At 36.5% G+C, this 16,352-nt stretch overlaps 1 protein-coding gene across 7 annotated transcripts; it reads right to left on the reverse strand.

Annotated features, from left to right (window-relative positions):
• Positions 1 to 761: 761 nt before the first annotated feature.
• On the reverse strand, positions 762 to 14,998 carry LOC110636676 (developmentally-regulated G-protein 2-like). 7 transcript variants are annotated; one of them, XM_058151011.1, is made up of 12 exons: positions 14,835 to 14,998; positions 14,529 to 14,624; positions 14,333 to 14,400; positions 13,584 to 13,660; positions 13,061 to 13,241; positions 12,747 to 12,867; positions 4,838 to 5,009; positions 3,029 to 3,126; positions 2,690 to 2,812; positions 1,454 to 1,735; positions 1,264 to 1,320; positions 762 to 1,142 (listed from the first exon to the last, which is right to left on the reverse strand). In XM_058151011.1, the coding sequence occupies exons 2-7, from the start codon at positions 14,596 to 14,598 to the stop codon at positions 4,981 to 4,983; spliced, it is 546 nt and encodes a 181-aa protein (XP_058006994.1). In that variant the 5' UTR covers positions 14,599 to 14,624; positions 14,835 to 14,998; the 3' UTR covers positions 762 to 1,142; positions 1,264 to 1,320; positions 1,454 to 1,735; positions 2,690 to 2,812; positions 3,029 to 3,126; positions 4,838 to 4,980. The 7 variants fall into 7 exon arrangements, with proteins under 7 accessions (XP_058006994.1, XP_058006984.1, XP_058006997.1 ...); XM_058151001.1 differs by having other exon boundaries at positions 3,029 to 3,133; XM_058151014.1 differs by having other exon boundaries at positions 3,029 to 3,133; positions 14,840 to 14,996.
• Positions 14,999 to 16,352: the final 1,354 nt, after the last annotated feature.

Genomic DNA, 16,352 nt, shown 5'->3' on the forward strand with positions numbered 1-16,352 from the left:
ATTAAACCAAAAATATTAGAATTTTTATTCTTTGGGTCGGACTTATGCATCTTGAGCCTTAAGGCTCATGTATCTTGAGCTGAAAAATTATTTAGGCCATTTTACTATCTGGTTCAATCGGTTTTATCGATTTTAACAGATAAAAAACCAAGCCGAATCAAAAACCGAACATATTAAAAATTTTAAACCGAACTAAATCGATATAACTAAAAAATAAAACTAATTTAACCGAAATGGATCGGTTCATTTTGGTTTTTTGATTTACACCAAAAACTACATAGGCCTAATCGCACGCAAAGGCTCAATCACCAAGCCACACTCTTGCGAAAAAAAAAAAAAAAAAATCACCTGGTAGCACTTCGGGTAAATTTGTTATAAGAAAATAGAGTGGAGATGAAACGGTGCATTGGAGAGTATCGTTAGCTTGTTGAGAAGCCGTTAAAAAAGTTGTTGATTTTGGTAGGCAGTTGATCATGTGACAGCTGATGCGTTATTCATGTGATTGGCTCTAGGACTCTATCGTACGCTGAATAAATGGCAAATGAAAGGATAGTTCCATATTTGTATCTTTCCTAGAAAGGAATGAAAGAGTTTTCTCTTCTCAAGTCTGTTGTCTCTCTTATTTTCTGTTCTTGTGTCGCTTCTTAAAATTCACGCAACAAAATTCAACTTTAATTCCTTATCTTTGGCAATGGTGACGAGAAGCTAATCCTTTTCATATGCTGGATTTGAATGACACTCTCTGCGGGGAAATAAGGCACTCAAACTAATGAACTTTTTCTTACTGATCCACTCACTCTCCTTGGCTTAAATTCTAGTTACAGACTATGTGGTTGTCCCGTCTGTTTAGATATCGACTGTTCACTGGGACCACCACCAGCCACCGTAAGAGGCAGCAGCAAAAGAACAATCATCAAAATGTGGACAAACTGATGTGCGTTTATTTGCAATTTATACAACTAAAATCTACAAGTTACAATGTTATAAGCACCCTGATTGTTTTTCATGTACACTATTTCCAGCCACCTTGCTTGAGCTTTAGATTTGGTGGAACCTCTGACTGCATCTCAGCAAAGCTCTCTAACTCTCAATAAAATGGGTTCAGGAATCGGCATTGAAGTAACATTTTTTCGGGAATTTATCTGCATTAACCACAAAATAAAAACATTAATAACAGCGTGAATCTGTAAAGGATCTATGAAAACAGTTATCCTCGAGCCATGACTTGGATGGATGAAGGAAATTATAGATGTGGTTGCTCACCCCTTTATTTGAAGATATCTGTGCAAGGCTAGCTTTCAGTAGATTCCTCCATTTATCCTGAAAAATAAATTTGTTATCAGCCAAAAATCTAATTCATATCTAACACAAGAACTAGTTGCAAGGGCAGCTAATTCCCTGCATTTATGTGTATTTCTTCATGAAATACCTTGGGATGGTAATACAAATATACCTTGAGATCAACGGAGGTGCGATACGAATAGGATGCAAATGCAAGCCGTTTGATCTCAGACCACCTTCCAGCCCCATACCTAGATACACCCTGAACTAGCTTCATAACCTCAGAGAGAGTCCAAGCTCGATGATGTTTCCTTCTAATTCCAACTTTGGATGTGGGCACAGAAACTACATTATCGTCTCAATCCCCAGTTGAATCTACTTGTTTCAGCACCTTATGGCCCTTGACTGCACCTGTTGCTGAGAACTGTATATCTTTGTCTGGTACACCTAGGAACTGGGCAATGAAAAATGTATTCCAATCAGGAATACATCAGCTTCTGAATATACAGTGTGAAGGCATTAACCCCTCACAAAAAGGGCAAATCATTATGTCATGCAGCCAAAGAATGTGAATATCTGGAACAAAAGTACGCTAATCAGCAAGCAATCCTGCAATTGGCTGTCATAAGCTCAGAAATAACACTCCAATGCCATGAGAACCATATTCTGAGTTTACTTTTGGTAAAATGCTAATATTACTTCTAGATTCGAAACCTCAACGTTCTCCTCAGGGTAAATGTCCAAACCCTCTCATATTCACCTTTTAACTCTTGATGAAAGGAAATACAAAGCATCTCTCGGTTAACAAAACTAAGTTGAGTGAAAGATTTTAAGGAGCATTGTTAAACCAAGTCAACACCTATTTATCACTGTCACCCACTCCTAGCTTATGTTGTGCTATTCCCAATTACTTCCAAAGAATTCCAGCCAAATTTAAAGACGATTTTTCTTAATTGTTCGTCTTACACTTGAAGCAATTTTCACAACTAAAATCGTTGCACATCTCCATCACATGCATACCACATCACTGAACCAAGAAACATCAAATGAAGGACCGTGGACAAGTCCAAATTATTGCTTGAGCTTTAACCCACCAAGCTAGGAACTTCAATCTTTTGCCAAAGGGAAATATAAAATTCAACTAATTTAAGGAGAGAATGTAATGAACTGGACTGCAGATCAATCCAATGATATTACCATACATACTATAACAGTTTCCATTTGATACAAAAAGGAAACATGGAGGAGAAGGGGGGCAGGGGAGGGAGAGAGAGAGAGAGAGAGAGAGAGAGAGAGAGAGAGAGAGAGAGAGAGAGAAAGGAGAACCACAGACAAGAGGAACTATCATATTAAATAAAAAATTTAACATATATTTGCATCTGTATATCAGATATACGGTTAATCTTACCCTTTGCTGAACCTGTGCAGGGGCAGATTGCACTTTCTCATCATTATCTTGTAGAAAATTATGTGCACCAAGTGCCTCCTTTACCAGTGTAACTGTCATGCCCATCCTACTTGGATTGAACTTCTGCAAACATAGTTTACATTATGCAATGAGCAAAGGGAAAGAAAAGTGGCTCCACCTCCACACAGACACAAACATCTCCAAACAACATGCAACAAATAGTGAACAAAGATTTCACAAAACAGATGTGCTTCATACCCAAAAGGCAAAATATCAAAATCAAAACTCAAAATCTAGCAAACCGCACGCTTATTGCCCAAGAAGGGAAGATTAACACACCAGAAGAGCCATGAAATTTTTCCGCGGACGGCTTCTTCGAACCCGAGTACATAGGCTAGATAGGCACTAATAGCTATCAGCTTTCAATTAATTATGACCTGCGCGCTACAACAAAGTGGATTAAGTATAAATGAATTTAATTAATAAATCAAAGTTACAGCTCACCTCACATTCCTTGAACCTCCTCTCCAATAAGATGGACACCATAGAGAGTCCCAAAAAAAGGAAAGAATAAAGGCGATCAAGAATCACAACTCCAAGGCATAGAGTTTATTATCATAGAGAAATAGCATAAAAGATGGGTCGTATCTTAAGATTCATGAACCAAGGCATCACAACTCTTTGAGCACGAAATTCTTTGTAATCCAGAAAAAGCAATGAATAAGAAGCTATAGATGAATTATTAAAATCTTCAAGAGAGGGGGAGGGGGGGGGGGGGTGTTGGGGGGAGGGGGGGAGGGCAGGGAAGAGCACATAATCGAACTCAAATTTTAACCAGTCCCAATTGAATAATCACTAAAAAAAAAAGTTTTACAGCAGAATGATGACATTTATTTAGGCTGAATTGGGGAAATCAAAGCTTCATACGCTAGTCCAGCAGATAAAGCCTTTTGCTTTCAACTAATAGTGACTGCACGTGGCAACAAAATGGGTTAAAAAGTAAATTAGCAAAACAAAGCCATTTGCCCCTACTGTACGAGGTAGGGGGTATAGGATGCTAGTAGATTATGTTCAATCCACGTTTTCTCCAATTGTATCAGAAACTTAAAAAGTGAAACAAAGTTTATATGAACTTCATAGACTAGGTTGGCACAAGCCCTTAGCATTCAATTAACAATAGCCACACATAGGTACATGATGGATTAAAATCCAATTGAATAAAATTAGTAACACAAGGTTTGTACTTATTCACATACCTTGCCCCTAATCTCCAACAATCTAAGGACACCATAGCAAGTCATAAGAACAGGAAAATAAATAACAGATGATTCAGAATCATCAATCAAAGGCAATAACCAAAGCAGGGTGATTAGTGTTGCATAGCACTGGTGTAGAAACTGGTCCTACATTTTAATTATGAATTATCCACAATCACCGAAAAAACAGATAATAATAGCCTATAGATCATTATTTGGAATTATACATATAAAGGCACACCTAATTACCCAGAGAACAACCAAAAGGGCTTCCTCTACCACTTAATTGATGACCAGCACAAGATACTCTTGATAGAAAAACAGAGAGGAAGTAATCTATGTTAGTACATCCATCAAGCAATTAGTACTAGGTCACAAAAGTAGTGGCTTAGATTGAGTGCAATGTAGGAGCTTCCGAACTCCAGGAACCTCAAAAAGAGTTCAGAGAGACTAACAAACTCCAAATGTTAAATGTAAGCATTGTTGACAGACCCACCTTAGCCCATCAGTGTTGGGAAAGGGAGGAGTATAATCAATGCTAGCAAAAGAGGTGCATAATTCTAAGGCTTCAAAGATCCTACCATAAGCACACGACCTAGTGTGAGTGAACAGGTTAGGATTAGAAAGAAAATAAAATACTGAATGTGGGAAGTCTCAATTCATTAACCAAAATCCCTCACCAGAGAGATGCACTAAGATCACTGAAATAACAAAAATATTATTTTTCAGCAAAAATCAAAATAATTCCCATGAGTGCAGTATTCTCTCATTTAACTGAGCACAAGCTAGGAAAATTAGAAGTTGATATTGCGTCAAGGATGATATTGGCCAATAATGAAAACGGACTGTTATAATGTTGTGATAAAATACATGAAAAATTAAAACACGTTACCTCTATTTTAAGCCTGAAAAGCTCACCTTCAATGTCAGAACGGGTAGGTGGCTAGCGAAAGACCCTAGTTGACTTCATCTGTAGTAGCGTTTCGAGCCTTGAAGGTTATGTAAAACTAACCAGGTGAATGCATATTTGTGTGTTCAATTCTCTCGAAGATAAGATTTACACCCTATGTGATTGAAAAGAATGTCATCAACACTGAGTATTGCTTAAAATAGAAAAATAGAATTTAAAAAATTCTGTTGAGGGGCAAAATACAATTAAAAAGATGACAAACTGTATACTAATCTCACATAATCTATGTTAACAATAAGAAATAAACATTAATTTCAACCATAACTTCTAATCAATAGTAACCAATTATTCAATTATATGTACGTAATTTGGATTTTCCAATCATTATGGTATGAAATTTAAAATCTACAAACCACCTTTTCATTCTCCTTCTCAATTGCATATTTAAGGGCCTCTTTGCACCTGTTAGAGAAGATATCATCACGATGGAGCTTCATGGCATAAGCAAGACCAAATACTTTGGGCAGCCTAGGCAAAGGGTCGAAATCAAAACACTGAAGAGGAATTGCTGAAAATTTGTGAGAGAAAACTAATAAATTCAAAAAAAAGACTTAAAAGTTGTGAGAAAAAAACTTATAAATCCATAAAAAGACTAGTGGATTACATCACTTTCTTTAATCTGACTATCGTATTTGTCCAACAATTTTACATAGCCCTTGTTTTCCGAGTCATAAGACCACTATGACTCGCAACCGTTGGAGTTACTATCTTCCTCTTGATACTTGTCGTGAAAAGCCATGTTGCCGTCGATTTCTTCTTTGTTGTCCTTATCTTCAACCTGTTCAGCAACAGAGCTACCCGTAATCTTTAGTTCGCTACCCGGCCCTTCGCCATGAAAACTATCCTTAGGCTTTGATTTCTTCAACAGTGATCCATAAAGCCGGATAATCGTCATCGAAAGCCATGTTATAAAGAACGGGCGTAAAATAAGAGAGAGTGGTTCACTTACTTTTACAAAAATACCCCGCTTATTTATGCTATATATAGATATATATAGCATAAAAGGAAAATGAGAAGTTATAACTTTTCTGTTTATGCAGAGTGCTGTGATGTGGGGGAGAAATGTCTTGTGCTCTACTTTTCTGTTTATGCAGCAGAGAGCTGAGAATGAGAGTGATGTGATGTGGGGGAGGAATGCCTCGTGCTTTACTTTTCTGTTTATGCAGCAGAGTGCAGCAGAGCGCTGAGAATGGGAGGAGAACTTCTCGTTCTTCTTATATATATATATATAGCGGGGTGTTTTTGTAAAAGTAAGTGAATCACTCTCTTCTTTTATGCCCGTTCTTTATAACATAATTTCCGATGATGATCATCCGGCATATGAATCACCGTTGAAGAAATCAAAGACTAAGGATTGCTTCCATGGCGAATGGCCAGGTAGCGAACTAAAGATTGCAGGTAGCTCTGTTGTTGAATTAGGTTGAAGATAAGGACAAATCGACGGCAACATGGCTTACCACGATGAGTATCAAAAGGAGGAAATTAGTGACCCCGACGGTTGCGAGTCACAGTGGTGGTCTTATAAATCGGAAAACGAGGGCTATGTAAAATTGTTGGACAAATACGATAGCTAAATTAAAGAAAGCGATGTAATCCACTAGTTTTTTTATGGATTTATAAGTTTTTCTCTCACAATTTTTAAGTCTTTTTGTGGATTTATTAGTTTTCTCTCACAATTTTTCAGCAATCCCTCTTCAGTGTTTTGATTTCAATCCTTTGCCTGGACTGCCCAAAATATTTGGTCTTGCTTATCCCGTAAAGCTCCATTGTGATGATATCTTCTCTAACGGGTGTAAAGAGGCCCTTAAATATGCAATTAAGGAGGATAATAAAAAAAGTGGTTTGTAGATTTTAAATTTCATATCATAATGATTGGAAAATTCAAATCACGTACATATAATTGAACAATTAGTTGCTATTGATTAGAAATTATGGTCTAAATTAATGTTTACTTCTTATTGTTAACACAGATTATGTGAGATTACTATACATTTTTTCATCTTTTTAATTGTATTTTGCCCCTCAATAGAATTTTTTAAATTTTATTTTTCTATTTCAAGCAATACTCAGTGTAGATGACATTCTTTTCAATCACATATGGTGCAAATCTTATCTTCGAGAGAATTGAACACGCAAATATGCATCCACCTGGTTAGTTTTACATAACCTTCAAGGCTCGAAACGCCACTACAGATGAAGTCAAAACTTATCAAACTAGGGTCTTTCGCTAGCCACATACCCGTTCTGACATTGAAGTTGAGCTTTTCAGGCTTAAAATAAAGGTAACTTGTTTTGATTTTTCATGTATTTTATCACAACATTATAACAGTCCGTTTCATTGTTGGCCAATAACATCCTAGACGCAATATCAACTTCTGATTTTCCTAGCTTGTGCTCAGTTAAATGAGAGAATACTGCACTCATGGGAATTATTTTGATTTTTGCTGAAAAATAATATTTTTGTTATTTCAGTGATCTTACGATTAAAACTTATTACATTTAATTTTAAATTATTTTAAATATTTTCTAACCAGTATATTTAAAAAAAGTGTTTTTCTTAGCAGTTAAACAAGCCCTTTATAATTTTGACTATCTATATATATATATATATATATGTAGAGGGGTCAATTCTTTTCTCCAAATGGATTCTGTATACATTGATTCATTCTGAAAGTAAAAGGAAGGAGGGAGTGTTGTGATGTGGGGGAGTAATGGTGGTAAAAATAGGTTCTTATACTAGGTATGAGAGGATTCACCCTGATTCTTGGCAACCAAACAATTCAATTATATATGTGCGTTTGTTTTTTGAGATCCATCTGTGTTTTTGCCATATAAAAGGATTGGCAGATCAGGGCTTTTGGCTTTTTATTTTTAAATGGAACTCTTTTTTTTTTGTGACAAATATTTTCTTTTATATGTGTGTGTGTGTCTATATATATATATATATAATTCATTTTTATGTAAGTATTACGATTGGTACCCCCTAAACAATACGATCTGAGGTAGATGGGAATCTCAAATTTCTTTAATCTACAGAACACAGGGTTAGTTTACTCTTTCTGTGGCATAGTAGGCTAATCTTGCTTATTGTGTCCACTTTATTATTATTATTATTATTATTATTAAGCTAATGTAAGTCTCTTTTAAATTTGTGTCATTGTGTGCTTGTTAGGCCCTTTTACCTCGCTTTAAAAAGAATCTTGCGGTGTTCATTTTGAATACCATATTGGTCGATATATCCCCTTTTTTATGCATCAATAATTGTGATATCTCTTCCCTTGCTTCCCATGTATAATTAGCTCTCTAAGTGAATCCTCAATGATGCTTACATGGAGTTTTTGAAGTCTGCAAGGGTGAACTGTTTCTTTAGGCACTTGGAGTTTACCAACTCCAACATCTGGACCATATAGTTATATTGAAGAGGTTTAAGACGAAAATTGTTGCATGCAATAATGAAAGTACTAAAGAGTTTTGGATTTCATCTGAACACTTGGTTTTACTTGCTTATTGCCCTGTTTATGGCTGACATTGTTAAATTTTATATTGTAGGTATGGAAGCTTAGATATCAATATTTTTCACTTTCACTTTTGATGCTTATCTATAGAATTTCTTCTGGATTTAATCTCACTAGGTTCTATCCCTTATTTGCTGTCAACGTGGTGCAGGAGCAACAAACAGCAATAGCATGGGTTAATTTCAGGTCTTTTTATCTTGTAATCATATAACTTGAAAATTCATACTAGAATATGGTGCTCTCTTCTTGGTGTTTGGGTATGGTTCTCAAACAACCCTTAGTGCATCTCTCTGGTGAGGGATTTTGGTTAATGAATTGAGAGTTCCCACATTCAGTATTTTATTTTCTTTCTAATCCTAACCTGTTCACCCACACCAAGTCGTGTGCTTATGGTAGAATCTTTAAAGCTTCAGAATTATGCACCTCTTAGGGGGCTGAAGACTGAGGGGGCAGAAAAACTTAGGGAGCTGAAGACTGAGGAGGTGGAAAAACTTGAGCTGACCCAAGGTGATGAAAATGAAGTGGAGTGGAGTTGAGATCGCAGGGTAATGCACAAATACTGAAAATGAGAATCACAGGGTTCATAGCTCTTTAAATGAGATACTTTAGAAAATTGGTTTTTAAAATTTCTAAAAGCTGAGAGCTTCGAATGACGAGCAATAATGCTATATCAAAATTCAAGGTTTTTTCACGATAATCACCACCTCTCTCCCTTCTACAGTACTATATGCAGGTATTTATAGGGAACGAGTGCTCAGAATAGAGGGTCAAGATCTCAGCAGGAGGAGACGGAAAGCGACCTATATTCAAAAGGACATAATCCGACATCTTGGAATTAAAGAGAATCAAAATTGAGGGTTGAGATTCCATTCAGAATTTCTGTCCTTTCACCCCTTAATCCAACGGTCAAGAGTCTTGCCTTACAAAATGGATCCAAGGATTGGGAACAAAAAGCGCCAAATCTGTCATTTACTTTTGATCTAAGGGCTTCAAATTTGTCCTTACAATTGTGATTAACGGTGTAGATTGGGATATATTGGGCTGCTTTAACTACCTACAATCCGACGGCACGGGGCTAAACTTGTGAATTAAATGTCATGATTGGAAGCGGTCAGACTCCTCTATCACTTCCGATCTCTATATATTGTTCCTTGTTTTACCCGATCTCTCTCATTTTTCGATCTCTATAAGTTGTTCCTTGTTTTACCCGATCTCTCTCATTTTCCGATCTCTCCTCTTAACCAATCTATATCGGTCAAAGCAATAAATTCCTCAGTTACCGATGAATCCGCTTCGAGTTCTGCATACAATAAATGCCGAGGCCTTATATATATATACGAGAGAGGAACCCGTCATTTTCACACTCAACACTCCTTTCAGTGAATTTCCAATGTGTTACTCTGCTAATCCTAACTTTTCCGGCGAAAATTCTTGTCATAATAACCGCCTTGATCTTTTTTCGATTGTTTTCTTTGTCCATCGCCTGAAAATATATGATCCCAGCGATCGGAGAATCATGGGAACACTATCTAACGTCGGTGAGAGAACTGGACTAATTTGCCGACCAAGGTCGAAACTAACTACTGTACCGATCTCCAATCGGTTTACCGATATGTTCTGCAGACCGATCCCGAGCAAGGGGACTGCTAATTTCAATCTTGATGTCGGTGATCGCCTCTTGAAGTTCACTTGGCTCCTAACCATGTCAGGGGTTCTTACTGCAGTTCGGTTCTAGTCGATGACATCGCCCAATATCATGAGAGTCATAGTCACCCCATCTGAGCTGCACATCTATCCAATATTTATTGTTGGCTTTCTGATCAAACACATCTTTTGATTCAGTCACAAGACTAGGCTTTGACATAGGCCTGTTATGCGACATTTTGGGTTCTGGGAGTAGTCCTAGTTAGGTAGAATGTAGTGTAGAAACATTTGTAATTGCTGATCTTGAGAGATCGCCCAAATGATGTAATCTGATCTTGAGATATTGCCTAAATAATCTGATCTTGAGAGATCGTCCAAATGATATAGTTTTGACCTTTTGGAAATGAAATTTATTATTGAAATTTGAATATGCTTATTCTTCTTTTATTATTGCATTGGTTATTATTCCGATCTCTGATAACTGTGCCCGATCTGACCCCTAGCCGAATCGCCATTCTGCCGATCTATTGGTTCGAAACCCTATTCTATCTGATGATCCTCAGTAACCGATCTTACTTGTCCAAGCTCTTTATTATGTTTCTGGAATTTTCTTTTAAGAGTGTTATTGGAACGGCCCAGTCCCGTTATCCGATGCGTCACTTGAGATTTCGTAAGCATTTAATGCCCCAGCGGGTATAAATAGAGAGGGGGATAGTCATTTGCTCCCTTATGTCATTTTCAGACTTCTTTTGGCAATTTCGACACTCTCCCTTTTTCTAGAGCTTTCCGGTGCTAGTTTATACTCCAGTAAGGGCTTTAATCTTCTTCCAATCAATTTCATTTTTATTTTCTGAAAATGAGTGGTACCGAGAGTCAGAGAGTTGCAAGCCCACCTTCCGTTCAGATTTCATGACATCGGAAGAAGGTGATGCGGTTGGGCCAAGTGGGCGATCTAACACAGGCATTATTTCGGTTGCTAGTCAAGCTAGTAGACTGAAACGAGCATCGTCTTCGAGGAAGGAGAACCTGCCTGTTGATGAACTGCCGTCAATCCTTAAAGAGACTGTTCTCCAATTTATCAGTCAAGAATACAATCTTCCGATCGATTCTTATGAACTCATCCGATGCCATGGCGATCTTCAAGCTGATCATTTCTTTGACGAAGGCGATCTTATCATGGTGTACGAGGAGTTTTCCCTAGATGGATTTTACAAAGCTGTCCTAAAATTCCACCATGTTAGTGTAGCTCAGATGCATCCGAACTCTTGGTGAACTCTAGTAGCCTTTAGAGGTCTCTACCAAGCTAAGAGGATAGAGCCTATGGTTAAAGTTTTTGCCAAATTGCATAGGCTTGCCCGGAGAAAAGATGAATTTTGATTTTTCCAGGCCAAGCCAAACTGCTGGCTCTTCACCGATCTCTCTTCTTCGCTGAAGAACTAGAAAGATCGATTTTTCATACTTAGAAGCAAGAATCGAAATGGCTTTGAGGGGATCCCGCATAATTGGAATTACTTGGTCCCCCAAGTGCCCAAGAAGATCACCCTAAATAAAGATGAAGCCATGGTGAAGGAATTGAAAAATCAGGCGACCATTCACAAATATTCATGTTTGGATGCAGTCATAGCTGAACTGAAGTGGTGGATGATGTGGTTGATCGCCCGTGAGGATTATGAGTTGCAACTCTCTGACCTCAGTCCTGTGATCGGTATAATCCAGATCCCTAGTCTCTCAATCTTAGCGAACTCACTGACTTATTCTTTGTGCAGGTATGGCAGGTAGTGAGGCTGCAAAGGAAAGCCGCAAGCGAAAGAGGGCGATCTTCCGGAAAGTACAAGCGATGAAAGAGGCTGTTGCCGCTGCTGCTCGGACGCCAAGTCGGGACTTGGTAGAAGTACCGAGCTCTCTGCGTTAACCTCAAGAGCAACCGACCTCGGAGGTAGAGGTCGTTACCTCTCCCCCTCGACAGATCAAACCCCCACCACCTCCGGTCCCAAGTGCAGGAGAGGGCTCTTCTTGACCCACCGCTAGGACGCTTTCCCGAGGTGCTCAGATCCTCATCCAATCATTGGAGAAGAATCGTTTGTCTCGCGGCAATCCCAATCTGGCCAAAGTCTTGAGCGCCACCCTCTGCTTTCACGAAGATCGGAACAGGATAGCGCAGGATAGTATCGACGATCTTCTAACTCAGACAATGAGTTTGGGCTTGGAGGCTATCGCGAATCAGCACGTGATCAGAGAAAAAGCCCATGTCTTAAGGAAGGAGATCCTCAAGGCGGTCCAAGATGCAACGGCTGCAAAGGCCCAACTCTCAGCCGCCAATGATTGGATATTTGAAATGCAATAGTAGGAAATAAATTAAATTACAACAGTTTATGCAGTTAGAATTAAAAAAAAAAAAAATTGCATGAAACAGCAAAGGGCGTATGGCATTTCTTTTCTAGAAAGCAAGGGATTTGAAGTAAAATGAAGATGCACATTCTCATATGTTAATAAATAATTTTTAAAAATGAGCATGGAAACAGATAGTGAGTAGTTTGACCATGACAAATACTCGCTGCTGAACAATGCTAACCTTCTTTAAAGGGAAAATTAATCAAACTAAATATAACAATGCAAGAAGTCAACAATAAACAGTCACATTTGAGATGACAGGAGACAACAAAATGACTAGCCTTTGTATCCATTCGTCAGCTTGTAATGGTAGCAAAACACCATGTAGGGTACATAAACACTTGCTTTTGAGGCATCAAGAACCATCAACACTATGTCTGAAGACTTGGAAACAGCAATAACCTAAGAGGGGAAAAAAACAAAGTTTTTAAAGTTCTTATGATACACAGCCAGAAGAGAAAAAGGATAGATAAACTAAAGCAAAGCAAGAACCATAGTCAATTCAACAACCATCATATCCTTCTATGAACCTATCATCCCTTGAAACAGGATGGCAAAACATAAGATGAGAAAATAAGAAGGTGATGCATTGTACCTGTCTTCCACGTCCCTTGCCTTCTGAAGCACCTTCAATAATTCCAGGAAGGTCAAGCAGCTGAATTTTAGTATCATTATAGTGTATAATACCAGGAATACAGGTAAGTGTTGTGAACTCATATGATGCAGCTTCTAAGTGAGTGCCAATTAACAATGTCAAGAGAGTTGACTTCCCAACACTGCACCAGAATAGAAATACAATTTTAATTGTCAGCATTGTCAAGCATATCTTCACACAGGTAACTAATAGTGCTAGCATCAACAGTATTCTATTATAATTCAAGGATATCTAAAAAAATCGCAGAAAAAAAAAAAGCAATACAGATTCCATTATTACATTGGAAATCCCAGTATGAGAATAATAATCCTACAGAAGTCACCAAGCTTAACTAGTATTGTGAAGCTAAAAGTTGCATTCCAAAGTGTCAATAGCTCCTAATCAGTCTATTTGTGTTTCTTGCATGAGTATGCAAATGTATTTACACGAAAATGTAAAATTTGCAAAACATAAAGTTGGATACCTTGGAAATCCTATCAATGCAACACGTCCATGGCCATATTTTGTAACTTCAAAACCATCTCCTCCACCGCTAGAACCCTGATTCAAAAAGGCAACAGTAACCAAATCTTCAAAAAATCTAAAAGCAGGGGAAATAAGCATTAAAAAAACAAGATAATAACAAGAGCAGCAAAGTACAGTGAAAATATATAATTAATACAATCCACAATATACCATCAGCTAGAAAAATCAACTCAACCACAGATAGGAAGGGACAGAAATGCACCAAATTTGAGCAGTTTTGGAACTTCCCAGACAACCACAATCATAGTATGTGTACCAAGACAAGAACTTACAAAGACATGTTAAATGCCAAGTAGCACAAACTCAGGTGGCTCAACTCCAACCAATACACCTAAATTGTACTAAATCTACCGAGAACCTGTAACAATTATTGAAGAATCACAGAATTACACTAGCCCTGTTGCTGTCTAACAATAACTGCGGAAGAATTTGTTATTCTTAAACAACTGATACTCACTAAAGCTGTAAGACAAGCATGAAGTTTAAGATCAGAATTTATGGAGGTAGGTCCCATTACAAATAGAATCTCTAGTAGCTACTGTCTGAAATGCATACAAAGCGAATGATTTGGCAAAATTTAGCAACCAAAAAGGTAGTCACTGCATGCTAGCATAACCACCATATTTTTCACATGCCACTACCATCTCAAACATCAACAAATGCAGAGGAAATAAAAGAGTTGCATACCTTAGAAGGCTCCAACAATTGTGTCCTTAGCTTTGCTATCTTTGCCTTGGGCTGACCATGATGATAGTCTGAATATTAATTACACACAAACAAAATAAGCTCAAGAAAATAAAACTTTCACTTCAATAAGAGATTAGGAATTCAACAGCATCAATTAAACATGGACACGAAAATGTGAGACATGTAATTCAATAACCTGTAGCTTTATTTTTCTGGGTTCGAGCCATCTCGGCTTCGATTTCTTTAATCTTCTCGATTATCCCCATTCTCGCTTGATTTTAGCTGCCACCGCCTACAGAAACAACAAAAGGTTCAAAACTTTTCAGGTTTACAAGCCTCGATTCTAGCAGGATTAGTAATTAAACGAGTTCAAGCCCATAATCAACAAGCAAAATAGTAATTCCACATGTACTAGCTTTAGTCAATTCAGTTTCTTAACGTAACAAATGAAATAATTATTTATAAAAAACAGAGAGATAGAATCGTTTTAAGAACGACTCACCGCACCGGAAGCGAGTGAGGGCGATCCCAGGAGCTGAGATGAGAAGAGGAGAGTGGCAGGGACAATGGAGATGGAGATGGAGATGGCGATGACTGTTATTATTTAACGGACAGAAACGAGAAGACAATTAGGGCTTTGAATTGAGGATTTACCTTTTGTAGAACATGAAGTTCCAGATCATTCCTTTGAATTTTTTTTTTTCGTTTTTTTTTTCAAAAAAAAATGTTTAAATTGTATAAATTACAATTGAATTGTTTATGGAAATCTAGAAAAAAGAATCAAGATTTCGTTTTCATTTTGTTTTATTTGATGATTAACATTTTTTAGAATAGATAATTATCATAATTGCAATGCATATTATTGATAAAATTCAATTTTTCAAAAGTTCATCTGATAATAATTTTTATAAAAATTTCATTTACAAATAATAATTGTTAATTTTTAAAAAATTAATTTAAAATTATAATATTTGATTTAAATTAATTTTACAAAATTTTATAAAATTTATTTATAAATCTAAAATTTTAATATTTAGTTTAAATAAAAATTTATTTAAAATTTTTATTAATTAATTCAATAAAATTTATTATAATTAAACTAAATTTCATCAAAATTAATAGAATTGTAAATGAATTATAAATTTAAATTCATATGTATTTTAAGTAACGAAATTATCCTCTTATTATATATTATTTTATTTATTTCAAATACAAAATTTATTTCATTTGAAGTAAATTTTACATTTAATATAAAATATATCAAATAAAAAAATTTATTTACAAGTAAAATAAATTTTATCATAAAATTAAATTAAATATGGCCTAAATGTCAACAGATAAAAATTTAAGATTCAAAGATTACTCCAATCCTCACAGAAATAAAGCTCTTAAGTCAATAACATCAATCGCACACGTAGGGAGAGTATTCGGTCGGTTTGATTCCGAACCAAACTGAATAACAAAAATCAAAAAATAGAATTGCTTAAAAATGTAAATCCAACCAAAACAATTACTTAAGAATAACCGAACCGAACAAAATGGGCTAAAAGGTAAATTAGCAAAACACAACCATTTGCCCCTACTGCAGAGGTAGGGGGTATAGGATGTTAGTAGATTGTGTTCAATCCACGTTTTCTCCAATTGTATTAGAAACTAAAAAAGTGAAACAAAGTTTATATGAACTTCATGGACTAGGTTGGCACAAGCCCTTAGCATTCAATCAACAATAGCCACACATAGGTACATGATGGATTAAAATCCAATTGAATAAAATTAGTAACACAAGGTTTGTACTTATTCACATACCTTGCCCCTAATCTCCAACAATCTAAGGACACCATAGCAAGATAAATAACAGATGATTCAGAATCATCAATCAAAGGCAATAACCAAAGCAGGGTGATTAGTGTTGCATAGCACTGGTGTAGAAACTGGTCCTACATTTTAATTATGAATTATCCACAATCACCGAAAAAACAGATAATAATAGCCTATAGATCATTATTTGGAATTATACATT

Source organism: Hevea brasiliensis, chromosome 1 (assembly GCF_030052815.1).
Source record: "Hevea brasiliensis isolate MT/VB/25A 57/8 chromosome 1, ASM3005281v1, whole genome shotgun sequence".
NCBI lineage: Eukaryota > Viridiplantae > Streptophyta > Magnoliopsida > Malpighiales > Euphorbiaceae > Hevea > Hevea brasiliensis.